The 19,760-nt window shown below is 29.5% G+C and overlaps 2 protein-coding genes across 4 annotated transcripts; one reads left to right on the top strand and one right to left on the bottom strand.

Moving 5' to 3' along the window:
- Positions 1 to 1,909: 1,909 nt before the first annotated feature.
- Positions 1,910 to 5,862, bottom strand: LOC100809541 (plant cysteine oxidase 5). Of its 3 annotated transcripts, XM_014765786.3 has the most exons (6): positions 5,686 to 5,860; positions 5,177 to 5,507; positions 4,910 to 5,055; positions 4,624 to 4,759; positions 2,382 to 2,585; positions 1,910 to 2,278 (listed from the first exon to the last, which is right to left on the bottom strand). In XM_014765786.3, exons 2-6 carry the CDS (start codon positions 5,274 to 5,276, stop codon positions 2,214 to 2,216), a joined length of 651 nt encoding a protein of 216 aa, XP_014621272.1. In that variant the 5' UTR covers positions 5,277 to 5,507; positions 5,686 to 5,860; the 3' UTR covers positions 1,910 to 2,213. The 3 variants fall into 3 exon arrangements, with proteins under 3 accessions (XP_014621272.1, XP_014621271.1, XP_025980873.1); XM_014765785.3 differs by having other exon boundaries at positions 4,624 to 5,055; positions 5,686 to 5,862; XM_026125088.2 differs by lacking the exon at positions 5,686 to 5,860 and having other exon boundaries at positions 4,624 to 5,055; positions 5,177 to 5,675.
- Positions 5,863 to 12,008: 6,146 nt separating this feature from the next.
- Positions 12,009 to 17,789, top strand: LOC100808994 (protein MALE DISCOVERER 2-like). The gene is made up of 12 exons (NM_001370896.1): positions 12,009 to 12,413; positions 12,658 to 13,079; positions 13,185 to 13,317; positions 13,514 to 13,585; positions 14,426 to 14,569; positions 15,270 to 15,331; positions 15,426 to 15,869; positions 16,362 to 16,555; positions 16,673 to 16,805; positions 16,907 to 17,064; positions 17,158 to 17,340; positions 17,463 to 17,789. Exons 2-12 carry the CDS (start codon positions 12,980 to 12,982, stop codon positions 17,721 to 17,723), a joined length of 1,884 nt encoding a protein of 627 aa, NP_001357825.1. The 5' UTR covers positions 12,009 to 12,413; positions 12,658 to 12,979; the 3' UTR covers positions 17,724 to 17,789.
- The last annotated feature ends 1,971 nt before the right edge of the window (positions 17,790 to 19,760 follow it).

Here is a 19,760-nt window from a genome sequence, read left to right as displayed (position 1 = left end):
ATAAATTCACAATGTATTAACTAATAATTAATTTTTATTGGAAAATTTATATTAATAGAAGCACATCTAATCACTAATATTTTTTTCTATTAGTATGTGAATTTTATTTTTGTAGAGAAAGTTTGATGGTGCATATCACACATATATTGTTAAATATGATTGAATTGAATTCTTTTTTTTTCAGAAAAAAGATTACCTAGGTTGAATCATGGCATCATCAAAAGGTTATTTTTAGACTTTTTTTTCAATTTTATTTCATTTTTCTGTTTATATTAAATATTTATGTTATTTTTATTCATAAAAATTTGACCAATAACTTACTAATTGAATAAAATAAATAAATCCATTAACACAACGCCCCACTAATCCGAATTTTATATCGTTTACTATTCAAATTTAAATTTTGATGGAGTTTTTGGGAAATAAATGTGATGTTTCCAACTCAACCTTTTCGGATGACATTTTGTGGACGAAAGGTTAGTGGGAGAGAGTTTGAGGAAATCCTAAAATGACACGTCTAGATCAGAAATAAAAAAATGCTCATGATTTTTGTTTTTGTAAAATAAAAAAGTGATTGACCGAAAAAGACAAGTCGAATTGTTGCCATTAGAATATTTGAAATAACTTAAATGGCCAAACAACGTTGTTCGAAATTTGAATGTAGTCATTTAAAATCAAATAATAATATCACCGTTTGATACGTTTATTAATATTAGAAGAAGAAAAAAACTATATACACATAAAAGAAAGAATGACGAATGAAAACTTCTAAATATATATGATGAACAAATAACTTTAGAATTTACAAGTATTAAAAGAGGGGGATAAAGAAGAAAGTAAAATATTGGTGAAGAGAATAGTTGTATTTATGGGTTTTCTAAACAAAATAAGGTAGATTGATTTATGCATAAGTTAAAGATTAACTTTTAAATGAGCTGATATGTGAGAATTTTTCTAAACTAGCCCGTGCGTAAACAATTTTAGTTTTCATTTTTTTTTTCTTATTGTATTCTCCTGCTCACAGAAAAGTTTATCCACACATACCTTAATAATATATCAAATTAAACTTATTTTTATATCTCAAAAGAGATCTCTAATTATCAAATATAACAACTAGAAGAAAAAAAAAACCTTGTCTGGATCCAAGCCTGTGATCCACCGTCTAAGAGATTATGTAGAATTAATCAACATGTCTTTAATCCAACGTCCAAAGGCCCATTTGCACATGTGGCTGTTCAGACTCCCACCCACCAAAAACAAAAATGTCACTATTAAGAATATTAACTACTAAAAAGTTATTCACAAGCACCGCTACATATTCCCAGCTAAAAGTTTGTGGCATAACTTGAACTTGTAATAAGACAAATTCTCCTCTTCTTAAATTTTCATTTACCAAAAAAAATAAAACTGAGAAAACAGAAGTTCATCATATTTTGATATGGACAGCGCCAACAAATGGTGAAGTCCTCCGTTATCAAAATATGCCTCCTACGCGGATACTATGTAAATTTTCATTTTCATTCTCCTACACTCTTCATTTTCAATCTTATCAATAACGAAAATGACTATAAAAATAAGGGCAGGTGAAAATGACAATACTAGGTTCTAATTCTATCCTCGCATACTAATTTCTAGGCTTCTATGAAGTATTTTCTTCATTATTTGTAAGAGGGTCTAGTTGATAGAAGTGAATGATACCTTTTTTTCATCCATCTCTTCATTCAGGCTAACAAGAAATGAAAGGTTCGTCCATTTCTATCAATTAGACCCTTTTGACATAAAACCATTTAAGCCAAAACAGCCTCAGGTTCAGATGAACCATAAGTTTCAGAACTGTTTTCGGCGCATACTGCATTCAAAGTGCAAAAGGAAAGCCATAATAATGCTATATCTAAGGAAGATCTTAACATCACCAAAGATCACCATGTTGATGCGCTATTTCCTCTAATTAATCTAAAAGGAACAAGTTAGAACAATGATACATAAGGCAGGATCAACATTAACTGCCATCATTTATCATAGTATGTACAGTTAACAACCATGTAAAGCAGATTCCCAAGATATACCATACCACCTGCAATTTATATCCCCATCATATTTAGTTTCTAGTCATGCCTGACTAATGTTATGTAAATACAAATTAGTTGTATCCTCCACCGTCTTATAGTAGGGCCTTTGTAAACCCCTCTTCTAACCACCAGGTTTTCAGGCGCTTAGATCTCTTCTGACCAGGTTATTTCAGATGGCTTTACCCCACTCAGCTGATCATGCTCAACACCTTCAAACAGTAGAACATGTAAGAAATTAGCATGCTTCAGAATGAGTAAAGATTGAAAGAAAGGGGGAGGGGGCTAAGAGGATCATAGAAGGAAGAAAAGCACCTGGAAGATCTTTCCTAGTTGACTTCCTGAAATATGAGCAGTGTCTTCCATCTTCTGATGAGTAAGGAGGGGAAAGAATGTCAAAGAGAGCGGATGGGGTTAAGGCTTTGAAACAATGAATGTTGCCACCTTTGCTTGGATGAAGAACTGTTGTGTTGCAGGGTGCACTCATCAGACAATCTTTCATAAGTTTTGCTGGTCTTGCTGCAAGAGTAGAAAAATCTTGAATCTCTTTTCTAGTTTAGCAAATATTTAAGAATGGGAATCAAGAAAAAAATTTGTGTTGTTTCTTGAACTAACAAAAATACTATCTTGGGACAACAGATATTACTCATCAAAAATCATCGACAGTAAACTAAACTAAACATTATTAAATTAGCATGCATCAATATGGAAATTCACAATCCTCTATTTTCGGAAATAATTTCACCTGGTTAGAAAACATTCATCCTTCCATGGCCAAAGAATAACTTAGCCACACTCAAAGCATTCTTACTCAAAAACCCCAAAATAACATCCACTACCGGAACTCTGGAAGCAGGTTTCTGAGATAAAACTACCTAGAAGAGATTCAAACACCATGCATTAATGTATGATGACATTATAGGACTGTACAAACTTGTTCAGCTAGGACTGGGTCTCTCATACAGCTCAACTAAACTGTCTAGGCTCTAAACTAATCTGTGATGCTAACATAACCATGCCTAAGGGTATGCATCTGGCCCACCATCTTAGCTACTGGAGGACTTCACTGCCTTTATGAACACTTACAAGGGTTTCACCCCAAGTATGTTCACATTTCTGCTTCCACTCCTATCCCCATTGTTGTTCTTAGACTAACTTGAGTGTCATAATGCTTTTACAGTAGGCTTGCTCTTATCCAGCCTGACCAGTGGACAACCATTGCATATTGACATGAAGCTCTCCAACCTCATCCAGCAGTCTCAAGAGTCAAGATCACCCCCTCAGCAGGTGAAGTCAGGAACCTTTATAACTTTATAAAATTCTAGAAACTACTCCACAAGAGAGAAAGATGTTCAATTTTCAAAGCCAAGATCAACCCCCTCAAAGAACTCAGCAAAAGAAAATATGTAAATATTAGAAACACAATTGGTGCTTGACATTTTTATAGTCATGCTCAAATCATAGCACATGATGTCTCCTAATAGATACCAATTTCAAGGAAAAGTACAGAGCAGATAATCAGTGGCAGTATTAATGGCAAAATTAGCCTTATATTGGCATAAAAGAAGTTAAGGAGATAGGAGACAAGAAAGTAGATAAATACCAAGTGAGCACTAAATGCAATTGATTGAAATGTCTCCAACAATTTGTCTGGTAGAAACATATTAAACTATTGACATTAGACTTAAGAAACTTTCATCCTTTGAGAATGACAATTTCTGGTTAAACTATATCGTTAACCTTGAATAGATTCACAGACAGTTTTACACCACAAAATTTCAGAAAAAGATGGCCTAAACCTTGTTCTACCTAATGGTTGCTCAAGTGCAATGCCAGGTTTTTAAGTTTCTTTAATTCACAATAAAGAAAAAGCGTATGTTTTTTTGTCACCAGTCATCTGAATAGGAAAAACATTACCAAAAAGCAACTGATATCAATGTGATTGAGAATTTGAAATAAGAAGTAAATGAAGTCAAATTATATAGCTGAAGTGCAATGATTATTCTACTTGTACTTTCCAAGATAATTGCGAGTATAATGATATTCAAACATATATCCTTATGATATTCACACAATATCAAATCGCAATATCTATATCCCCAAGCAACGTCAAATAAATATATTTGGGGGAAATCACATAAAAAAATACACCATTATATGTTTACCTTCTACTGTTTACAATGATTTAGAATGCTTTTACTAAAATTATGAAATTGTAGCCAGACAACAATTAACAGGTTGTTCAACATTTCACTGATTAATTTCATAAAAAGGGAAAGTCAATACATGATGGATAAAAAAGGTTAGATAACAGATAAAAGGCTTATAATCAGTCAGCTTAAAAAAAACATATAGCAAAGCAGTTCCAATTACCAGGAATAACTTGAGCTGAACACATGATTAAATGACAAAACATATTCAGCCAAATCACCGAAAGATAATATTTAACTGATTTTTTTTCTGGACACAACGACATCTTAGACCAAGAATCAGCAATTTAAGATATCGGAAAACAATTGTTGTTGCATTATAAAAGACTGAATCATATGTTGATCACCTTGAGATGGATCATCGAACCCAGAGTAAACCCAGCATATGACCTTACAAGTAATAAGAAGCTTGCTCAAAACAGTCATTCCGGGGTGATTATGAAGCGGGATAACAGAACCTGGAGACCTACAGAAGATTTCCATCTGCAAAAAGAAAAAAAAGACTTCTTCCTTGTGAATCCAATTGCCACATCTCAATTCAGAAAGAAATACTCCAAATAGATTAACAAGAAGACTGTCACAAGCTGTAGAGAGAAAGGGAACATAAAAGCTTAAAGAGAATTTGTCACATTCATGCAAGTGAATGTACTTAATAGAGGGTGGATAATGATAACTTCCATTGCGCCACTTTTTGCCATTGGTGCCATTCAAAGAACCTTTCCATCCACGCACCAATTGCGCCTCTTGTTCAAGACCCACATTAGAAGGCTTCAACTCAGCTGGCATAGCAACATAGTTAATTTAAAGTTAACACAAGGACACACCTTTCAGTATGGAATAACAATAACAAGCACTACATTATATATACATTGTCAAGGGTAGACAATTAACTAATTGTACCTAAAATGATTCGAACTTTTTCCAGAGCTTCCTCTGAAATGGGTCCCTCAGGAGACAAAGATGCCTTGCAGGTATCATACAATTTCTGAACAATTGGCATTTTGTAGCGACCAATTTACCGACCAATGCCTTCTTCTTAAACAATCTGAATATGCAGTGGTTGCTGAATTTTGAGAAATCCAATGAACCTAGATGGAGTTGGGTTGGAAGTAATGTGAACTTGGATCGAAAGTGTCACTTGACGTTATATAGAAAAAGTAAAAGAAGCAGCTTCCTTTCTACGCAACAACACATTTGCGTAACTGATCAGCGCAACTCCATTCCAGAGCACCTTAACAAGGGGAAAAATTAGCACAAAAGTTAGAATAAAATGAGGAGTCAGAAGCATATCATATTATGATTCGTATGTGATGAAAAAAATGCAAGAGAAGAAAACCCAATTGGGAATGATGATGGGTTAGGTGAGAAAAAAAAAATAGAGAGAGGAAGGGTCTGAATCAGTGTCATACATGAACTGATGAAACTAGTGAAACGTTGTTCTGGCTGAGGCTCAGGCAAGAACGAGGTGGGCACTGAGGACTAGGAGGGACCAGAGACCATGGCAGACAACAAAAGACACTTGCACAAAACCAGATGTCACCAGCTATGTTTGGATGGTTTTTCTTTTCCGAGGGAAACTGATAAAAGGAAAATAAATACTCCACTACTCCGGTTAAACCGTGAAACGGTGAAAGAGAGAAATAAATAACATTTATTGTTATTATTATTAATATTTAAAGCGTAAATTACAGTAACATATGCTCACCTTTTATCAAATTAGAGATAATCTCACTCTTTTTCATTTTTTTTACACTAACATAATTTTTAGTTTAAGTTTAAGAATATTACACTAACACTCTTTTCTTTTATATATTTAAAGACGGATTCTTAAGGTGCACAAGTACCATAGGTATTCCTTAAAAAAAAAGTAACATAGGTATTGTACCTTGCACAAAGTAATGTGGACCTTTAAATTTGTAAAGAGTGAATTGGGTTGGGAATTTTTAAAAGTGAGGGGCCGAAAATTGAGTCAAAGGCCTCGTTCTTACGTGAAGACGTTGGTTTTCTTATATTATTATAATTTTTAGTATATATATATATATATATATATATATATATATATATATATATATATATATATTTAAAGACTTCGATTATAGAAATTATAGTATTTAAGTATTAATTATTTATTTTATTCTATTTCTTCACAAAAAAATCACTCTCTTTTCATAGTATTCATTACAAAAATAATGATTTTTCTCTCTTTTTTAGACAAATATATTATTTTCTATAAATATTTTTTTACAGTGTTCATCATTGAAATAATTATATTTTTTCCTTTTTTTTGAAAAAAAATATTCGATATTATTTACTTCCTTTGTTAATATTCATTCTTTTTATAATGTATTATTATTATTATTTTAAAGCTTATAAATATTTAAATTTGTAATCTTATGACTTTATCATCCTTTCTTTTATATTAATTTGATTATAATTGATTTGAAGAATTAAATGTTATTTATAATTAATTTTTTTGTCTATGAGATAAACTTACACTACATAAGAAATTAATAATTGTTTTAAAAAAATAGAAATTGATAACTTTAATTATGAAATATTTTTTTATCAGCCTTTAGTCTGAGACCTATGAATAACTATTCTCCTTTTTTTTATTACTATCATACATTTTTTTATTGTTAGCTCAAATATAATTTTTTGACTTTTAGTGTATGAGTCTAGTTTCCAAATCTATGAACATTATATAAACTTTGCAAAAACAAAGTAAACATTAAGTTGTATCATATATTTATTAAAAACTAATATGCATGTTCAAGTAAAAGTGAGAGTTTAGGACCATTGCAAACATAAAAAAAAAAAACTCATTTTTTTCCTTTTCAAGGCTTTGATGTTAATTTAATACTAAATACATCTTATGGTGATCTCTACTTCATGCATAGCTCATGATATGTACCCATTGTCTTAAACTACCTTCAGAAGTCATAATACAACTTTTAATATCTCCATTTTGACATAAAACTGTTATGATTGACATGTTCCTTCTAATTTCTTTTTTTTTGTGAATTTGGATAAGCTTAAGAATTAACATACTTTTGTTATAGGCCAATGCTTCACACCTTCCCTACATGCTTCTAAATAAGTCTTGTTTCTTTCAAACCTGTAAAGACAAATCATTAGTAGCATAAGTAAAAAAGAACTTAGAATTTGCTTCCTAAAAAAAATAATGTAAAAATATTTAAGAATTAAATGATATTTTAAGTTAGATGTATAATTTTAATTATATTATTAAATTAGTATTTTAATTATAGTATTATATATTTAAATAAAAATACTAATTTTATATTTAAATTATTATAAAAATAAAATAAGAAATCAATCAATTAATTATATAATTAATAATTACATATATTATATATAATAATAGAATTATATATAAATGTATAATTATATTGTTAGTAATTATATAAATACTATGAAAAAAACTGCTGCATTGTCTCTTATGAATAATAGTCGTAATAAAAATTTAATGAAATTGATTAAATTTACACATATTTTGCAATTTACATATATATATATATATATTACATAACCGGCCATTTTAAAAAAAAATATTCACGGTACACAATATAGATATTAATGAATAGTATATTTTGATTTGTATTTGATTTTCGACAAATTGTCTAATTGAAACAGGAATTAATTAATTAAATTATATTTTCTTTTAATTAAAAAATAAGTTATAGCATATTTTATTTGCTTTTATTATTAAAAGTATTATTTAATGGGCATGCATAAAAGCTGGCGCACGACAATTTCCAACCGGGTTAATCTTTAAAATTTTCCGGTTCAATTAATTAATCTTTAAAACTTATTTAACTTGGGCACATAAAAACTTGTCTATATTTACAAGCATTACATTAATAGTACCCATCAAACCTTACACTAAAGATTCTCTATAAGAAAGATGAAAGTAATGACAAAAAATAAAAAGTATTTGTATAATTATACAAAATCTTAGAGAATATTATTATAATTTGCTCTATTTTAAATATAATAATATGAAATAAAATAAAAAACTATTAAAAATTATAGTGAGAATAAATTGAAACTCACAATAGGAGTGTATTGATAATTTTTTATTAAAAAATTACACTTTTAATTCCTTAATTGATTGACATCTTAGGTATATATGTTAACAAAAAATTAGGGAGACGAGAAGACGCCCATTTAAAGGTAAGAAAGCCTACGACTAAAAAAAACACTTCTTTTTGTGAGGAATATGTTTATTTAAGTTGATAACTTGTGTATGATCTATGGATTTAAGATAAATGTTCAATAGTCAAGGGTCTGTTTTTCTAGATGCATCTCTCCAGTCTCCACTAGAGGAAGCAAAGTTACTATCTTGGCAATTAATTAAATTCATCACAAACATAAGTAAATACTCTAAGTTTCCGATGTTTATTGGTCAAGTCAAAGCTCGTGACTTTTGATCTCATGTTCTTGTGGTTCTCCTTCAGATTGGTCTCTCAAAAGAGGGGACACTTGAATTACATCAACTCCATATGTTTATCTCATCCTTTTGTGCAAGTATATACTGGCTTCTTGAATGGGTATGTACCAAAATGGACTTCATGATAAATAATTTTATTTGGAAAGGCTAACTTGATCAGGGTAATCATTTGATGAGTTGGAAAATAATAACTAAACTTAAACAATTTGGTGGTCTTGGCATGCATACTATGCAATTGAACAATGTAGCTCATTTTTAGTTTCCACTACAATATTAATAAACTTTACCATCAAGTTCTCCACAACAAATTTGCTCCGTACATGACAAGTCTCTACCTTTAGACTTAAGGTTTCCTAAGTGTATAAATATATTTGCAAAACAGTTGATGCTTTCAACGATGGTTTCACGTTTTATATATGCAACGGTCCCTTTTGTTGTTTTAATAATCGAGTTGATTGAAAATCTGTTTGCACCAATTAAGGTGTCATATGTTGAAATTTAAGATGTTAAAATGTTCCTAAGATATACGATCAACAATGGATATTGGGATTTATCTTTGATCTCAACGCCTATTCTAGTAAGTGTTTGTCCTTTATTGTCCTTTATTCATGCATGGCTTATTCATGATGGCTTAGAGGATGCAGCACTAGTAAGTTGGTCTCATAGCAATAGCAAATTCTACTTCACTAGATATGGGTATATATGACTGTATGAGTGACTTTCACATCACATGGCAATGGACAATGACACAACTCATGGCTTCAAATTTATTTTTAATCCTTAAAAAATATTCTTCTTTTGATCTCTCATTTATGGAAATTTGTCTTGTATGATCATTGTTCTCCATAAAAAGTATCTCTTTTTTTGTCTCTCATTTATAGAAATAGGGACAACACACAACACATCTTGATAAACAAGACATCAAAAGGTGACAATTGTTACGGACAAAACATTGCCCTTATTTATATAGAAAATATTTTTCAAGTATAAAAGTTTTTCGAAAATATTATTTTGTGTTAATAAGTGCGAATAAATTGTTTTCACTTTCTTAAATGGGAATGAAACTTTTCGATAATAATTAATTACAAAGTGTTACTAAATTTTCTCATATTAATTTATTATAGATAGTCTTTTTCTTAAAATATATTGTTAGTTTTTCCAAAAATATTATTCGTAGCAATCACATTATGAGAAAAGTGATTGGGAAAGGGATGACATATTTTTATATTAAAAATGGTGCAATAAAAAAAGTATTTAAAATGTTATTTTTATATTAAAAAGCGAACCCGATAAACTTTTATATTAAATGTCACCATGGATTTTTACCCGTCTTTTTTTCATTTATTTAATGATCTGAATCCTTTCTTCCAATATTGTAGTCCAAATAACTTTTCTTTTGATGTGTTTTTTCTTTTGACACTTAAGAAATATTATAAAAACTAGTTTGAAGTAATTAGCTAGGAAGTTAGCTAAATTAGAACAATTTAAATCATTTCATAATATTATTTATCTCATATTTTGATAGAACCTTATCTCATTATATTAGATTTAGTCTTAATTAGATTGATATATTTTATCTAGTTTTATGAATTTAGGATCAACTTCTATTTAAATAAAATCTTATTCAAAAATCAAAACTAAGGTAAGGTTAGATATATATAATTGGTAAACCTACCCTATCCTGTATACCTTATTTGTCATTTAAATTGTGATGGTTATTTCATCGTACAAATTGGTTGGCAGTGGCGGGTCTGTCATTCCCACTAAATTTTAACATTTTCGAATAACTAGTGAGCCTATTTAGGTTAGTTTGTTTTTTAAGAAAAATGTTATAAAAAAGATTTAATTGATTACTTTTTAAAAGAAAATATCTTTATATGTAGTAAGAAAGACTGTCATTACAGTATCAAAAATGATTATTGCCACTGCTTTAGATTTTGGTTCATGAGCTGAACAGGTCTGGTCATTGTGTACTGCATGTTCATGAACAAAGACAAAATAAGCACAAGGACTGATGTACGGGACACAATAACGAGGGTAGAAAAATACCACTAACAAATGCATGTCATTATTAGCTTGTCCTTTGTTGTGTAAGTAACACTTTTAAATGAAATAATTGTAAAGATTAGCATGCTTTAAATTTTTATTCCTTCTGTAAAAATAAAAAATAAAAATCCTCTAGTACATAGTGTGCGACCAAGTAAAACACACCTTTCTATGTGTTTTCTCACATTTTAATTGCCAACACTAAAAGTTTCTTAATCAAATAAGTTTAAGAAAGTTTCACCTAAGGGCATATATAATGTCCACCTTAAAAATATACTCAAACATATTTTATGTTTTTGTTAAATTAATAAATTTTATTTTAAATTTCTAATAAAATAATTTTTTTTCTTTGCTATTTTGTTTTGATCCTTCTAACATATTTATTTTTTTCGTTTTTATCTTTAAATATACAGATTATTTATTATTAGTCCATATCAAATTATCAAATATTCTGAAAGAAACTAATGTAAAATGAACAAAATATTATATGAACTAAAATAAAAAAAAAGATATATCAGAAGAAATAACACAAAATAAAAAAGATTGAAAATATTTTTTAAAAAAAATTATTAGGAATCAAAAATAAAATTTTTAATTTTACCATAGACCTAAAACATATTTATATCAAATATAAAACAGTAATTCTTTAATTATTTTTCACTTCATTTTTTATTTAATGAAAAATTATTAATATAAATGTTATAACATTAATAACAAGCAAAAATATAATAATAAATAATTTATTCATATAAAAAATATGTTATCTAGAACATCAAGTATTAATATTTTTAATGTAAATTGATAATATTTATCATTATTTTTTTATTTTTTAATAAATGATTTTTTGAGATGATTAATTAATTAGATAAATATTTTTCTAATATTAAAATCCTAAGTATTAAGGTAAGAAAGGGTTACTTTTGGGCATGAACAAAGTTGTAAGCATGGTTGTGTACGAATGACACATGCAATCTTATAGGACATTCAAATGAAAAATAGTTGTAAGTTATAATTTTATTTTATAAGTAACATGTGTTAAAGAGCAATGAATCTTGCCAGACTTTTCTAGTAACAAAATAAAAGTGTGTCCTATATTGTTGGATGTAGGGACCAATAGAACCCCAACTCCTCAAAGAGATAATAATAATAATAATAATAATAATAATGATGATGATGATGATGATGATGATTGAGAGAAAAAAAAAGCTAAAACAAATGAGAATTTTTGGGTGCGGGTTAGTGGTGGGGGTGATAAGAAAGAGGCAAGGGAAAGAGAGAGAGAAACAAATGAACAAGACAGGCAAAGAAAGAAAAATCTTACATCAAAATAAGAGAGAAAGAAAGGAGGAATGTGTCTCATGAAGAAGATGGTTGAAGAGAGGATCCTCTGAGATCATCCTGAAAAGGCAGCAATCGAAGAATAACCATCAAAAGAAAAAGAAAATAAAATAAGAATTTAAAATTTTATTTGTTTTGAACTTTTGCTGCCTTTTTTATTGTGTCTCAATTTGCTCTTACCTATCACCCCCTTCTCAACAAACATTGCATTTCCTCCCTATGCACAAGAAAAATAATCGCAAGAAGGAGACTTCTTTTATTGCATATTTTTGTCTTTTTTGCATGGTAATTTTCTCTCTCTCTCTCTATATATATATATATATATATATATGTCAATACTTAATGACTTCATCCCTATACTCACCTTTTTTTTTGCCTTTTTATTGTTGATGTTAACGCCAAAAAGCTTGTTTTTGGTGGGGTTATTCCATTTTTTTATTGTTATGATGTTGGTTGGTTTTTAATTATTTTAACCGTATTGAAATTCATTCATTTTGTTAACTTTTCTTATGGATTGATTTTATTTCAGCTCCATCAATTGTTGAAGAAATATTGAGTTGATTCATTTATGTCCTTATTGAGCAAAAGCTTGTAACAAAGAGATAACATTAAAAACAAATGAGGGATCTTGAAATGATCTTCAGACCTAAACCTTCAATTTCCATGTCTTTCATTGTAATGTAAGTTTTTCATAGTTAGTAAGTTTATTTTGCTTTATCCCAATAGATTGAAGGGTTTCTCTATATAGCAAAAAACCTGACAACTTTGGATATTATATCATACAACGCCCTGGCTACCAAGGAATATAGACATTGCCTTAATCACATTTCGGCATTGGCTTTCCCAAAGAAATGGAAATGAGATGGAACACATTTGGATTTTGTCTAAGAATTTATATTTGCTTGATCTTTCTGTGGGGAAATCAAGAATGTTGGTCCATTAATAATGAAGGTGATTTTCTTGGACTACTCTTTTAACTTTCCATTTGTATAAAAACATTCATTTCCTCGTATCTTGATTTTATTTTGTTGGTTTTATTTGGAATGGAAAACCTAGGATTGGCTTTGTTAGCGTTTCGAGCAAGAATAACTAATGATCCCTTCAATGCTTTGGTGAATTGGAATCCCAATGATTGTGACCCTTGCAAGTGGTTGGGCGTGCATTGTGTAGATGGTAAAGTGCAAATGATGTAAGTTCCTTTAGTTATTCCCTTTCATTTTTTTTCAAGTATTATAGTGAAGTAATATTTTTTAATAATAAGTTCATTTTATTTAGTTCCTTTAACAAAAAATTTATTGTTTGATCTTTAAATTAGACAAATTTTTTATTAAGATAAATGTGTTGAAGAATTTTGTGCTGAATTTTATGCATTTTTGTTCTAGTAGGGAGTTAAAAGGGTTATCTTTGGAAGGGACATTGGCTCCTGAACTGGGAAAACTAAGTTACCTAAATTCTCTGTAAGAAATCTTTACAATGTCTTTTGTATTTTTCTATAATAATTATTGATGTTTTCTTTCTTTTTTTCTTTAGATATCAAAATAAATCTTATCATTGTTAGCTCATTAAGGAAAGTCCCAAAATGAACTCATTCTTGGATTGCCAATCATAAATTTCAGTCCCCTAATAAACGCTTTAATGGGTTATAGTGTAATAAGAATGTAACATAATTTGAGGGTTATATATGTATCTAATATATGTGTTTGTTTCAAAAGTTCATATACATGATATGCAAAAAACATTCTTATAATTACCCCATCCCTCCAAAGTTTTATTATGTATTGTTTTAGCACAATAACATTCTTCTTTTATCACACAATGTTCTTTCCATCATTGTTATTTAATCTAAAAGTATCATGCAATGTTTGACTCTGCTATGCTTTATAAATACTAAATATCATTTTTTCACATGAATCTAATTACATTGATTATTTTTTCTTTCATTGTATATTTTATATTTTCTCTTTAATCTTCCATGCAATGTCATTTTCCAAGCTTGCATATAACATTTTTCTCTTCTCCAAACAAGTTAAAATTTAGGCAATTACTTTTTGAGTTTTCAACTCCATTAAAAGTTATTTATTTTGATATTCTGCATTAGTTTATAAAAACACATATGAAGTCTTTGAGGGTTACTTGTGTTTGTAAGACATATTATTATGAAGACTTACTATTTGATTAATTTAGTTCCTTACATGATATCACACCATATTGTTATTAATTACCTAATAAAGCACATCTAACTTTATATTTTACTATTTTTCTGATCTAGATAAGCTTCCTTTGTTTCTTTAAAATAGTGTGTTATGCAAGAATAACTTTTTGGGTGTCATTCCCAAAGAACTTGGAGATTTACCCAAGCTAGAGTTATTGGATTTAGGGGAGAATAACTTGTCAGGAAACATCCCAATAGAAATTGGCAAGATGTCATTACTAAAACACTTGTAAGTTAACTTTCTATTTTGTGTGCATGTTTTATTAGATTTTTAGTATTTTTTTCAATGGAATTTTATTTTACCATAGGTTACTTTGTGATAATAAAATATAAGGAAGTGATCCTAAAGATGGTCAAAAGTTCAAATTTTCTTTGAAATCTCTAATTGAAAATTGTTCATTAACTCTAACAACTATATTTTCCTACATCAATAAGGAATTTGGACAATGGTAAATATATCTTTAATTTATCCTCCCTAACAAAGTTATCTTAGTAGTTTCATTACATGATTTCCTTCTATCTGTATCAATAATTTAAAGGGGAAGTCACTAAGAGACAACAAATATTGTTTCTTATAAGTTTTCCCTTTCTGCATAACCAAATTATTTGTCACTATCATTCCATTAGATAATGTGCTTGTCTTAATTCCTTGTACTTGGTTATTGTCAACAAATTTTGTAGATGATTATTAACTTGCAACTCTGTATGCTTTTGATTAATGGCATCTGCAGTGTGTGGCAGAGCAACTTCAAACAATGGAACAAATCAAATTCATTGGTTATTCTAACTAAAACAACAATTATGAAATATCTTAATGTCTTTGCGTTGCCACTACATGTAGATAACTTTTGGCCCCATCCTAACCTAAATAAATACATTTTTTTCTTTCATCCTATTCAACTGACTAAATATTTTGCCTTTCTTTGTAGATTGAAGCTAAGAAAGTCTGCATTTCATGGCCATGAAAATAATTATTGTGACCTTTTGCCTAGTGAGTGAAGAACTTTCCCAAATTATGATTTGTTGAGCATTTTAAAATGCTTCTCATTGTCATTGACACTTAAAACATGTCTTGCACAATGTAGGTTCTAATGTGCCAGAGATTGCTCATAATGTACCAAAACATGTTAATTATGCACGTCGTATGTTACTTCAATCCAGTGATAATAACTTTGCAGCTGCACCTTTTAATGGCGAATCAACTATAGAGATTAGCTTTGTTCCAATTACCTTTAGTAGTGGAGCTTTCTCAGCTATTTCAAATGCTAATAAGAAACAAAATCAAACACCTACACCCTCGCACTCACCTTTTGATTCTCCACACGATGTTTCCAATGAAAATCAAACAAGTCGACAAGATGCAACTAATGGCGCTTCTAGAAATTTATGGAAGTATATAATTAGTGTTGTTGTTGTGTTAATCATTATTATCATAATTATTTTATACACTTCGAGAAAACAAGCTGCAAAAGTAATAGGCCCTTGGAAGACAGGAATAAGTGGACAATTGCAAAAGGCATTTATAACAGGTAATAGTTTTTTCTTCTAATAATAATTAAATGAATACGAACTAAAACTTTTAACGTTGAACTATAGGTTTTGTTTAAATTAAACAAAGTGGAACTCATAATTGAACAACTATGTCTTTTTTTTTTTCTTTTGCATATCAAGTGGTGTGGATTTTTGTTCATAAATTTTGAAAATTGTTGTGCTTCTATATATGTATGGATGAGTGCCTATTCAATTCGTTCAAGTTTAATCTTGACATAACTCTTAGGATTGTTTTTTTTATGGACAATTGAATTGTGTCATATATAGTATATTCCCATAAATGAAGTTTGAGCTTTCTTATTTGAGTTATTAGTCTAATCAAGAACTAGAAAAAATGTCATGCATATGTGTAGAATTTAGTAGATGTCAAGGATAAAGTCTAATTACTCTCCATTTCTAATGTTCCAAGAAAATAAATTATCGTGGCTTATTTTGTTGACAACACTGTAACATCTTCTGATGAAATATAGGGGTTCCTAAGTTGAATCGAGCAGAATTAGAGATAGCTTGTGAGGATTTTAGCAATATTGTTAATCTTTATTATGAAGGGTGCACCATATATAAAGGAACATTATCCAATGGAGTTGAGATTGCTGTGGTTTCTACTTTGATTACTTCTCCCCAAGATTGGTCAAAGGACATGGAGATAAAATACCATAAAAAGGTTTTTTTCCTTCTTAAGTCCATAAAAATAAATGGATTACATTAACTATTCAACTCTAAAAGGGGATTCAATTCTCAAACATTTTTCATTGTTGTTTTTGTTTCTTTTATGTTTCAGATTGATATTTTGTCTCGCATAAATCATAAGAACTTTGTTAATCTTATTGGTTACTGTGAGGAAGAAGAGCCATTCACTAGGATGTTGGTGTTTGAGTATGCTCCAAACGGAAATGTTTTTGAGCATTTGCATGGTACTATTCTTTGTTTTGGTTATTGCTTAGTTCAAAGAAAATTGAATTAATTTATGTTATGCAACTAAAAGTTGTGTACATTTTATTTGTTTTACTTTCAGTTGAGGAAATGGAACGTCTTGATTGGAGTGAAAGGGTTAGAATTATCATGGGCATTGCATATTGTCTTCAATACCTGCACCATGATTTGAGTCCACCAATGATTCATAGCAGCCTTGCTTCAAATATGATATTTTTAACAGATGATTTTGCTGCGAAGGTACTAACATGTTTTTTTTCTCTCTTCTTTTGTTTGTTTTCATTGTATGTTAGCCTCGAAGTAACACATCTCTTTATTCCATTATTCATTCAGATGGCAGTAGTTACTTTTAGAGATATTGTATCGCCAACTGAGACGATAGGTGATTCAAAGAAACCTCAAGTGTCATCCCAGGGTAATCTTGAAAGTAATGTCTTTGACTTTGGGAAGTTATTGCTTGAAATTATCTCAGGGAAATTGCCTTACTTTGAAGAACAAGGAACCCTAGTGAATTGGGTAAGTTTGAAACATGTTTCCTCGGAAATTAACCAGTCTCCTTGCGATTTTAAGTGTACCTTTGTTATTATACCTTATTCATATATGTATGTTTAATAAATAAATTCTCACAAACGTTTTAGGTTGGTAATTACTTTAATGACAAGTGCAACATAAACTACTTGATTGATCCCACCCTTAAATCTTTCAAGGAAAATGAACTTAATCTCATTTGTGAAGTGATCCAAGATTGTATCCATCTCGATCCAAAGTTAAGACCAACAATGAGGGACGTGACTTCCAAATTAAAGGAAGCACTTGGTGTGTCACCTGAGCAAGCATTCCCAAGACTTTCTCCACTCTGGTGGGCTGAATTTGAGATCTTATCAGTGGAGGCGACTTAAGTTTTATTTGAATCTCTTCTATATGTTTCAAGTCTATCTCTCTCTAACCTTTATCAATCTATCAGAGTGGAAAGTTATGATATTTGTTACCAAAAAATCTTTACTTCCTTCTTTGTTCTTGTTCTTATTCAAGTCTTCATAATTAATACCTTAGTTATTCATGTCCCAATCAAAGTGTGTTACGTTATTTGGTATAAAATGGTATAGTAGATTATATTTTTGTTTAAGAAGTTAATTCGAGGTGAACTTAAATATGTTTTTAATCCCAAGTAAATTTCTTAATTTTGTTTTTTATTCTTAATAAATTTTTTTAAAATTTTTTGCCCTTATAAATTATTTATTTTGTTTATGGGCCCTAGAACATTATCTAAATCACTTTATTTCACTTTTCAAAGCATTATCTAAACAAATTTAGGGACAAAAATAAAATAAAATTTATTTGGGGCAAAAAAGTTTTAAAAAAATTATTAGGGACAAAAAAGAATATAAAAGATCAAAATCATATTTAAACCTCGTTATAGTTTACTACCTTAGTTCCTTTTTTATCCGTCTTTTAAGGTTGTTATGTAGAAACTAAAAAATAAAATAAATTTTCTTGGTTATAATAAAATAGTTGTGGATTTTCCTATTTCACCCCTTCGTTCTTTCCATTCCACAATAAATGCATGTGTAAATTAATTAAAGATAAGGAAACAAGTAAGAGTATAATTGGTAAAAAAAGAGTAATTAATGTGATCTTGAACTTTACAACTAAGATAAATGCTAAGAAGACTCTCCTTAGGACACCTTTTTAAACATATTATTTCTCATTGGCTAAAATTTATTGAAAATGATGGTGGGTCACACATCATATTTAATAACTCTCCTAATTTTATAATTTTCAATAAATTTTGACCAATTAGAGATGATGTGTTTGAAAGAGTGTGCTAAAGAGTGTGTTCTTAGCACTCCTCTTACCAACAAGATACAAATAAGAACCATTTTTTTTTACCAATTGGAGTCCCTTATAACAATTCATACACCAACAATAAAGTTGATGTTCTTATGGAACTTACCCAACATTCATCATTTGTTTTTCTTTCTCATAAATCTCAACACAGCTGTAAAAAGATTGTGTACATCATGAATACAATTTATGATAAATAAAAGAGCATGATACATACATTTACAATTTGACCAAATATATACCATTGTTAACCCCTAAAAAGTTAATCGTTGGGACAACAATCGTCGATTGGATACGGCTAGCACAAGTAAGCGGATTGGAGTGGTTGTTGTGTCTAAGTTGGGGTAAATAGGTAAAAGTACAAGGAAAGATTGCTTTCGATGATGTGTGAGTCATCTAAAAAATATGGAGGTAGTCTAAAGAGTAAGGAAGCGATTAATAAGATATGAGTCATGATCTCCTAGATTATAGGGGTGTGTGGGAAATGTTTTAGCTAATGTAACTGTTAGTTAATCATTATAAATAAGACCTATCATATTGTAACAAGGGCATGAACCAAATAAACAAAACCCAATTATTTTCTATCATTACTATTTTCTTTGTAACTCCTAGCCATTTATTACTCCCTTTTATCACAAATTTTCTAATAGTTTAACTTAAAAACTTTAGTTCATTTACTGCTAAGAAGCTTTTTGGAGTGGACCAGGAACCCAACCAAGGAACAAAGTCTCTTCCTTGGGACAATCGTCTAAAAGGAAATCATCATTTGATACTTAGTCGTGACCATGACTAAAGGAATTTCACACCAACAATCATACAGATGCAATTGTCACTAATTAAAAATAACAAATGGAGTCACATTATTGTTTCGTGTAATATATGACAACTTAAATGCAATTATGTGAATGTATTTTGTGTATCTTCAAGATAGATTTCATGGCTTGCAATTGCAACAATTAGCATCTTGGAATAACAATGTAACAATCTTGTCAAAAGGATCACTTTACAATTTAAATAGCAAAATACTAGGTGAATACACAAAATATTTCTACTACATCTAAAACCTAATGTTGGTATATCGTTTAATCCCT

The sequence above is a fragment of the Glycine max genome, chromosome 13, assembly GCF_000004515.6.
Source record: "Glycine max cultivar Williams 82 chromosome 13, Glycine_max_v4.0, whole genome shotgun sequence".
Taxonomy (NCBI): Eukaryota; Viridiplantae; Streptophyta; class Magnoliopsida; order Fabales; family Fabaceae; genus Glycine; species Glycine max.
Note: the sequence above shows the minus strand (reverse complement) of the source record. Positions and strands in the feature narration are given on the sequence as shown.

Bases quoted from the DNA above. Each gene is read 5' to 3' on its own strand.
- LOC100808994 (NM_001370896.1), top strand. From the start codon at position 12,980: ATGGAAATGAGATGGAACACATTTGGATTTTGTCTAAGAATTTATATT. The intron at 14,570-15,269 runs GTAAGTTAACTT...CTTTCTTTGTAG, and splicing joins ATGTCATTACTAAAACACTT to ATTGAAGCTAAGAAAGTCTG. The intron at 17,341-17,462 runs GTAAGTTTGAAA...CAAACGTTTTAG, and splicing joins AAGGAACCCTAGTGAATTGG to GTTGGTAATTACTTTAATGA.
- LOC100809541 (XM_014765785.3), bottom strand. From the start codon at position 5,276: ATGCCAATTGTTCAGAAATTGTATGATACCTGCAAGGCATCTTTGTCT. The intron at 2,586-4,623 runs GTGATCAACATA...CTACTCTTGCAG, and splicing joins GTTCGATGATCCATCTCAAG to CAAGACCAGCAAAACTTATG. The intron at 2,279-2,381 runs GTGCTTTTCTTC...TACTGTTTGAAG, and splicing joins AACTAGGAAAGATCTTCCAG to GTGTTGAGCATGATCAGCTG.